The sequence below is a fragment of the Lottia gigantea genome (assembly GCF_000327385.1).
Source record: "Lottia gigantea unplaced genomic scaffold LOTGIsca_79, whole genome shotgun sequence".
NCBI lineage: Eukaryota > Metazoa > Mollusca > Gastropoda > Lottiidae > Lottia > Lottia gigantea.
Genome location: NW_008710630.1, coordinates 415,529 through 424,468, shown reverse-complemented (window position 1 = coordinate 424,468; position 8,940 = coordinate 415,529). Strand labels below are relative to the sequence as shown.

Genomic DNA, 8,940 nt, shown 5'->3' with positions numbered 1-8,940 from the left:
AGGGTAGCCTAAATGTTGGATAACTTTAGCTATTTGGACCATGCTCCAGAACACAACTATCAAAATATCCATCAGAGGCTGGTGTTTCGAGCTACGTGAACTTTAAAACGGAAAATGGACGACACTATCCCTGTAATGTACCGAATTCATTGCTGTCAACAATGGCTCTCTTTAGTGGCGCTCCAATGAATCATTAGGGGAGGGGGAAGGTGAAGGAAATATTGTGAAAGGCGGGGGAGGGGGCGGGGGCTTACAATTCTAAGTAATTTGAAAGTTGTGTTGGGGGTGGGGGTGGGAATGCAAAGCCGGGGCAGTTGAAATACGCCACGAGTCCCAAAGAAAAAAAGGGGAAGCCCCGTGACTCTGAACTTAAGGGTAGCCTAAATGTTGGACACATGCTCCAGAACACAACTATCAAAATATCCATCAGAGGCTGATGTTTCGAACTACGTGAACTTTAAAACGGAAAATGGACGACACTATCCCTGTAATGTACCGAATTCATTGCTGTCAACAATGGCTCTCTTTAGTGGCGCTCCAATGAATCATTAGGGGAGGGGGAAGGTGAAGGAAATATTGTGAAAGGGGGGGGGGGGGGGCTTACAATTCTAAGTAATTTGAAAGTTGTGTTGGGGGTGGGGGTGGGGATGCAAAGCCGGGGCAATTGAAATACGCCACGAGTCCCAAAGAAAAAAAGGGGAAGCCCCGTGACTGCTTGTAATTAAGAAATCATTTCAACCTCTTAGATAAGCTTATGGTTATCAATTGAAAGATGACACAGTAGTTTTTATAGATGTATATTTACAAAATTTCTATAGACCTACTTAATACTCAGCCATCCTTACAATGTCACAAGGGAGCACGTGGGTTAATTCGACACCCCTCGTGATATGGCTCTTGTCAAGTCATATGCTTAGTCTATTTTCTCCCGAACGCTTGGCTAACAAGCTTACAACATCCGTGAGTCGCTGGCTGTTTGTGATGTTGAAATGTAATTAGATCTATTACATATATTTAATGGAGAATTGAAAGACATTTCATTAAGGTATGTAATTTAACAGCCAGTGTAATTAGAATTCGAATGGTGTAAATCAATGTTATCAGTGTCTCCGATACACATAAATTTTTTAGAAAACCTCTTTACAATCCCTTTAATTAACAAGCTTTAAACTTCGTATCAAAATAAGATTAAAATTTCGTATCTTTTCTCTGATATTTTTTGTCTTCGGTTATTACGAATTGTTTGTTAGCGAAACCCAAAATAAAATAATATGACTATTTCTTTGGGTTTTGGTTATTCAACGATTCGTCATTGGTTTCAGCAAATTGGTTCTACATGAAATGCTTTGGTTTAAATCAAATTGAACTGCCTGTATAATTGACTATCCACAAAGGCATTCGGCTGAATTGTTGCTAAGATGGTTGAACCGGAAGTAGTAAGGAACCAGGTGAATACTGTCAGAAACATCAAAATTTTCGTATCGCAATAACTTCTGTCAATCTGATTGGTCAATAAGATCACTGCCATAATATCAACCAATCAGAGTTTCCTAAGTTTTACATTTACCTTAAAGGGATTGTAAAAACGTTTTCTTAATTCTTATGTGTATCAGAGACACTGATAGCATCAATTTACACCATTCTAGTTTTTAACCAGACGCCCGTGGTTCCTGCAATTCCACAAGTTATGGTGAGTCTATGATTTATAAGATACTAAGTTTTGAGAAATCTTTTCCCAAACACCCGTTTTCTTCTCCTGTGATACATACTTTATATAAACTTTTTGAGATTGCGACATACCGGTAACATAAAACAAATAGCCAAATTAACTAAACGACCCTTATTATCATCATATAACAATGATTAATCAAATTACAATCTCCATTATTCAGATACTGTAGCTGATAATTTCAGTTTTTAAAGGGATACTGGCCCCTTTTTTCTCGTCTGGTTCTTGAGTTTTCTAATAGAAATATTATACTCTTTTTATCTATATATTGTAATTTTTCATTGCTGAAATTGTTAAAATTCATTTTCGCTTTAAGTCGTTACATTCAGTTTTTTCTGAAGACTATTTATTTATTTTGATTTTAAATGGCAAAAATTTCATTTTGGCTCTTAATTGGTATAATAATTCATTTGTTATTATTTCCCCTTGATCACAGATCTCTTGGAAATACACGCACGAATCATTCTGTGTATGGGCATGCACCAACATTCATTCATTATCCATTTTTCATCTTTTGTAGTTGACGAGACATTAAACCAACATAATGTCTCTATTAAGGGTAGACGAGGAAACGGAGGAGAAGAGTCCATTGTTGTCTGGAAAAAAATCGGGAGTCCAACAAGATGACATTCTCAGAAATGTTGTCAGCGATCCTTACGATGGTGCCAGCAAACCTAAACCACGATTCGTTTCTAGAGGAACTCTAAATATCTTTTTAGCCGTAATGAACGTTGTCTGGAACGTGCTGATGAATGTGTCCTTACCAGTGTACGCAGGAACAATGAACGTAATCGGAAGCGATACTTTCGCCCTATTAATGATCTGTAACATTTGGTTTATGATTGTGTTCGTAGTGGTTATGGTGTTGATAAAATACACCATTAAGAAAGACTTGAGTTTTAAGCCCTGTGCGGCGTGGAAGTGGTTGTTCGTGATGGGTTTGACAACCACCTTGAACGGTATATTTGTCGTCTTCTCCAGCCCTCCAGATAGAACTCCGCCATACTTACAAGGAATTCTAGCCACCACCTCCATTCCTTTTACTGTTTTCTTCAGATTCCTGATTTTAAAAAAAGGTACGCACGAATTCTAAAGGGTTAAGGCTACATAAATATCAGTTGATGGAGATCAATTTCGCAAAGCCCCATTGATATTATTAGCAACTTTGGCGACAACTTCTCAACAAAACGATAAATTTAAGCTGAATTTTGAGAACTGGCGAGATGTCTGGTGGTAGTGTACATCGGTGCTATTTCTGTCCTTAATACACATAAGTTTAGAAAACCTTTTTACAATTCCCTAAGGAAACATTAAACGTAAGTGAAAAGAGGGCCTGTATTTTAATAAGATTGTCGTACAAGATTTTTGTTTTTAAATTTTCTGTGTTACAGGCATAAGCTTCAAGAGATTAGTATGTGTCGGAGTGGTTCTGATAGCATTGTTTATAACAGTGGAACCCCAGATTTGGAACTTGGACGGAAGCAGCAACAGTTCCAGTACGACGTCCACTCTAGCACGAATACTGTGGCCCATGGCATTCGCCATTGGTTTCCTTCCCATTGGAGTCCAGAATGCAGTTTGTGAGAGAGTACTCAAAAGTGATGAGGTACGTACACAAAATGAGTGAATGCAGTATGGGGTTGGGTTGGTAAGATGAATATAATATGATATGAATAATATATAATGCATGTAAGAGAATGACTGACTGAATGAAAAGCGAAGGCAAGAGCAAAGAGCTGAATGGATGGATGAAAGAATGAATGGGGTAGGTATGAGCAATGAATGGATGGTGTAGATTAGAGTTGAATGACTGGATGATGCTGGAAAGATCTCAATGATTGAATGAATGAATGGATGATGTAGATTAGAGCTGAATGAATGAATGAATGAATGAATGAATGAATGAATGAATGAATGAATGAATGAATGAATGATTAACGTGTTAAAAGAATTCATCTTCTTCGGCCATGGTAGCCATAAGTCGAGAAATTGTTTGACGACCATTTTCTTCCTTGTATTGATTATAATTAAAATCTAATTATCCGCCATAGAACTTCAATGAAAGTAGCGGATTTCCTTGTAAGGGATATCAGTCTTCAAATTCAGCTATTGGAAATCCAATTTTTCATTTTCAGATTGACAACTCAACGTTAGACATTGTTAACGGCCAGAAATTCTGCAATTATTTTAATTGAATTGAGAGATAATGTAACAGCCCCCCACCCAAAAAAAAAATCCCAAATAACAAAACAAAACAAACAGCACAACAATATGATGGGTCTAAAAGTCAAAGAAAATAAAAATGAAATAGAGTTTTACGTCCTAAGTTTATCTTAAATGGCCTAAAAGTCAAATAGCTTATAAATAAAATACAGGCTTTTGCCCTGATTTTGTTGCATTTTGGACCATTGAGATTGGTGTATACGTTTAATGGTCATGATCGTGATAAACAAAAATATGAAAATTATAAAATAAGACGAAGCAATACCTTTAAGCATAATTCCAACCGCAAGGAGAAAATCTATTATAGTAGAATATGATGATAGTATTGATCGTTAATTTTCAATTGAAAGGGAGAGGCTGATAATGATAAAAGATCGTCATAATTATTCATAGAAATTTTACTAACCTTGAAGGGATATATTCCTCAAATTTCTGCTTCGCCAGCTGATAAGATTGAAGGGATATGTTCTTCTAAATATTTGCGTTAAAATTTTGTGAGTAGCATTTTGACTTCTTGAGTGATCCGGTTAAGTAGCCTACTGTTTTCACACAAAGTTCGAGTAAGGTCTCCGAAAAAATTGCTGTCTTTTTTTCATTCAGTTAGTTACTTGTCAGATACGACTGGCGACATGTTCCGTAACAAACAACAAAACACTACGAAATACATCGAAAAGTTTTGCATTATCGAACACATGGCTGATATGGGTTCATTTATTAGGATAAAACACAGCAATCAAAATGTAAACAAATGTAATGAATTACGTAACTTCTGCAATACAATAATACGTACCCAAAGAGTGCACGTGCAGGCAATACTGTGTATATTACGTAACCAATTTACAGTTCGTAATCAAAAATCATTATTTCTTCCCTCTGTTTTTTATTATTGTTCTATTGTCTGTTTTTGTTATAATTCTGTGATTCTGTAGCCTTTTCCCTTAGTCTACAAGCTTATCTGTTCAGCTCTATTCTAAACATATTATGTTTATCTATTTTTCAGGCCCATTCGTTTAATTTCCTGATGTGGACTCAAGTGTTCCAGATTCTGACGATATTTCCCATGTTCTGGGTCGACTTTATTCCTGGTTTTGGCGAGGTAAAGAATTAATTTGTGTGTTTTTTCTTCGGAGTTTAGTTCAAGTAGCTCAAATTACGACAGAGGCTGAACCAAGTCCACGGGTCCGACTCCTATGGAGACCTTAACATCCAGAAATAAATGCAGCGAGCATATTTTTTTTTTTTAAACTTTCCCGGGCGGACGATCCAACCTATTTCAGTCCACGGAACCCCATTCATCTAGTTAAGCTACTGACCACAATGAAATTAAATCAGTCTTGTCTCCGTTTGCTTCTACATTAACATCTTCTATGTTTCAGGCATCATCGATCCATCAATTTGGTGACAAGCTATCTCGGGGTATACACTGTACTTTTACCTTGGCTGATCCATCATGTAATGGATTAATGGGTAAAATGTGGTTATTTATAGTCGGGTATTGTATGGCCAACCTTTTCCAGTTCTTACTAATCGAGTACGCTGAAGGGGCCGTCTACGCCGTAGTGGTACAGTCGTTGGTGACGCCATCAGCGACGTTGTTTTGGACGTTATTTAAATTCCAAGCCGGAAAGGACCATTTCTTCTGGTCGCCGCAGTTCAATATTACGACTGCGTTTACCCTAGGTGGTTTATGTATTTTAGTTCCGACAATCATTATGTATAATTATTTTAGTCGAATTGAGGCCAAAGAAAAACTAGATCAGGAAATAATCATTGACAACCCCTCGGCCATTTAATTACTGGTGCGCCATTTTGTTCTTGGTTTAAAGTCTTATATAAAAGGTCTGGAGAACCAGTTTATGACGTCACTGTAGGAAACACCATTTAAGTCCAGCATAACATCTTGCCAGAACTGATTTGGTCCAAAATAAGAGGAGTCATTATATGCAAAAGCTAAACAAATTCGTAGCAAAACTTCGATGTCTTTCATATCAGTGACAAACCATGGCAAATATTATATATTTGTATATTTTGTAAATATTTATATATTTGTAATTGAAAATGTTTGTATATTTATTGTGATTATTGTGAATTATATTTGTTGAGTTTCATATTGTAAAATTAGAAGGGAAACACCCTTGATGTCCAGCTATTACAATTTTACATCATTGCACAAAGTATGGCGTTGCCTGTCATCAGTCAAACTAGTCGATTCAATAAATTGATAACACATAAATATAAAACTTTATTAAAAATATACTGCATATATACAAATCATTAACAAAGTTTCTAAATTTGATAGGAAAAAATTCAAAATGATAAGAAAGCTCATCACAATGCAAGGGGCAAACGAGCTTATTTTTCACACAATCACGAGAGGGGCACATATATGTGGCGCACGTTTCCAAATTTGCCGAGATAGGGCAAAAAATATGCTCGTATGCCCCTAGTTTAGCGCTATAATCATAAACAAAATATATTTTCTACAGAACAATAACACTATTCCATATCAAAAAAAAAATTTTAAGAGAGTTTACAATCTCATTTTGAAGAAAAGAGATTCAAAGATGAGTAGATATTTAACACTCGGGAGGAAGCAATGTATGCACAAAATTTCTAAAATCAAAAATATTTAGATTTTTGAAAAAATTAACTTTTTTATCATATATCACAAATTTTAGAAATGATTTATTATAGTATGCTTATTGCATAATTGATTTAATAATTTCAAAAAAATATATTTTAAGAAATATAGCTAGTTCACTGTCACAATTTTATCTTATATGTTTTAAGGATTATCCCTACTTAAACACAACACAGTTTTAAGTAAAATCTACAAAAGACTTAACAATACAAATTTGGAACGATCAGAAAAAAACATAAAATGAAAACTAAATTTGTATCCAATCTGATAATCATGGAATTTGTTTACAAAATTACAAAACAAAACACAAACAGATATATTAGAATGTTTCACCAAAAAAATCAAAAAACTTAAAATAGTAAAAATAAATTTGACCCTGATTGAAAAATATCAAAAAAAAATTTAAAAAAAAGGGACTTAAAATATTCAAAAATGAGGGGAAAAGCAAATTACACGCATATTCATAGGAAATCTACGATCCAAAGAAAAAACAGAAAAAATTATAATATATAATTAAAATAGCACAAAATTTTGCAAAAAAGGGAAAACGGGGGACTATTAGAAAGAGTGGACTAATTCTTAAAAGAACAACTAGAGCTAAATTATTTATAAAAATCAAATTGAGGCTCTTCAACAGGGCTGTTGACTGAGAATTTTTATGCCAGACAGTTTGTGAAATGTCTAAAAATATGACCCGTTCATACTAAAAGTTTGTCAGTGAAAATGTGTCATTTCAGCCTGTCATGAATGGCAAATAAAGCTAAAAAAAGAGCTCATTTCAACATATATCCAGAGGAGTAAATTCAAGCCTAAGGCGTCTAGAACTCTAGTCAAACACGACTGGCAAATACAGCTCAAACAAATAAGACATGACTGGTAAATATATCCTGATCAACAGCCCTGTTAATGATAGAAACCTAGGGGTATAAAATAAATGATATGTACAATATAAAAGATGGTGTTGTAATAGTTTTCACCAAGGAATTATATCATTGATCTTAAAATTAATTCAATAAAAGCAATGTTGGGACTCTGAGAAACTTCTCGACAATGTTGCTTTATTAGAAGTTAGGTCCTCAAGGAATGATTATGAATGATGTTTGAATGATGATTATAAAATGATTAATTGTAAATGATTAGTTCAGCCAAGATCTACAGATTTCTACACACTACAAACTAGCTCTAGACTGATAAACATGATGATGCGGGGGGTAGGGGAGGGGGGTAAACACTGGGATAGCTTGAATTACAGTGCCAGCTTCTGATTATAACATGGCTAGGCCATATCAGTTTGGAATACATGTTTCCACTTTTCAGTTGAAATTATCAACTACATGTCCCTTGGTATCCCATTCAGAGAGTTCACATACCAAATATTGTGGGTTTATCATTAGAGACTCCACATGGCCAATTCTGATTATTTTGGCATTGACATTATCAAAAATAAATGAATGGAACATCACTTGGCATCCATGAATCTATGTTAGGTGGGGGAAGCGAGGGCCGGGTGGATTAATTGCATCTTATCCAAGACGTTAAAAGACCATAACTGAAAGCAAAACTAAAAGCTTCAATCACTAGAATCACCAAATGAATTATGCAATAATAATAAAAAAGTATAAGCAAGCACATAGAATGTGAATAGCGTTTAAGTTAAGCGTTTAATTATGAAGGCGTTATCATTGTTCATTGTAAGTAAAAATGGAGAAATACCCTATGAATGTTACTATGACCATGACCAAAAATCATTACCCAAAAATGTACCCTTAAAATCTTTTTTACCAATATAAATAAACAGGTTTTATTTTGGCATTTGGATAATAAAAACACACATCCTTTATGTGGTGTGTGAGAGTGATCTAAATAGGCGCATGAAAGTGTGTTTTTATTAACATGAAAATCATGAAGGGAGTAATATATAAACACACATTACTTATGTGTGTTCTAGAATATATTGTGTGTGTTTATATTCTAGTTATTAATGGGGTACTTTACTGTAAGAGAGTTTATAAAAACACATCATCTTGTGTGATTATGAGTATGGTAGGAATACGATAGTGCGAGGGCAAAAAACACACATCGTGTCTGTAGAACAGGAAGTGTGATAGTGTGTGTTTATAATCATGAAATGGGTATAGTACTAGGCTTATGAGTTTAATAGTGGGTAAGCAATAAACACACATCTTGTGTGATGTGATGTACGAATGTGATGTAGAGCAGGAAGTGTGATAGTGTGTGTTTATAATCTGTGATATAATAACGCTATTAAGGAAGAGAGTAAAATCACCATACAATAAGGTGATAGACAAGATGATCCAGCTAAAATTTCTGTTGATGACGGATCCAG

The 8,940-nt window shown here is 34.8% G+C and overlaps 1 protein-coding gene across 1 annotated transcript; it reads left to right on the top strand.

Moving 5' to 3' along the window:
• Nucleotides 1-2,249: 2,249 nt before the first annotated feature.
• On the top strand, nucleotides 2,250-6,059 carry LOTGIDRAFT_236301 (hypothetical protein). The gene is made up of 4 exons (XM_009066695.1): nucleotides 2,250-2,805; nucleotides 3,121-3,335; nucleotides 4,953-5,048; nucleotides 5,329-6,059. The coding sequence occupies exons 1-4, from the start codon at nucleotides 2,274-2,276 to the stop codon at nucleotides 5,743-5,745; spliced, it is 1,260 nt and encodes a 419-aa protein (XP_009064943.1). The 5' UTR covers nucleotides 2,250-2,273; the 3' UTR covers nucleotides 5,746-6,059.
• The last annotated feature ends 2,881 nt before the right edge of the window (nucleotides 6,060-8,940 follow it).

What these genes read in the sequence shown, in the direction of transcription:
- LOTGIDRAFT_236301 (XM_009066695.1), top strand. Translation starts at nt 2,274, where the DNA reads ATGTCTCTATTAAGGGTAGACGAGGAAACGGAGGAGAAGAGTCCATTG. An exon ending in ATTCCTGATTTTAAAAAAAG is followed by an intron (nt 2,806 to 3,120) that starts GTACGCACGAAT and finishes TCTGTGTTACAG; the next exon opens with GCATAAGCTTCAAGAGATTA. An exon ending in GAGTACTCAAAAGTGATGAG is followed by an intron (nt 3,336 to 4,952) that starts GTACGTACACAA and finishes TCTATTTTTCAG; the next exon opens with GCCCATTCGTTTAATTTCCT.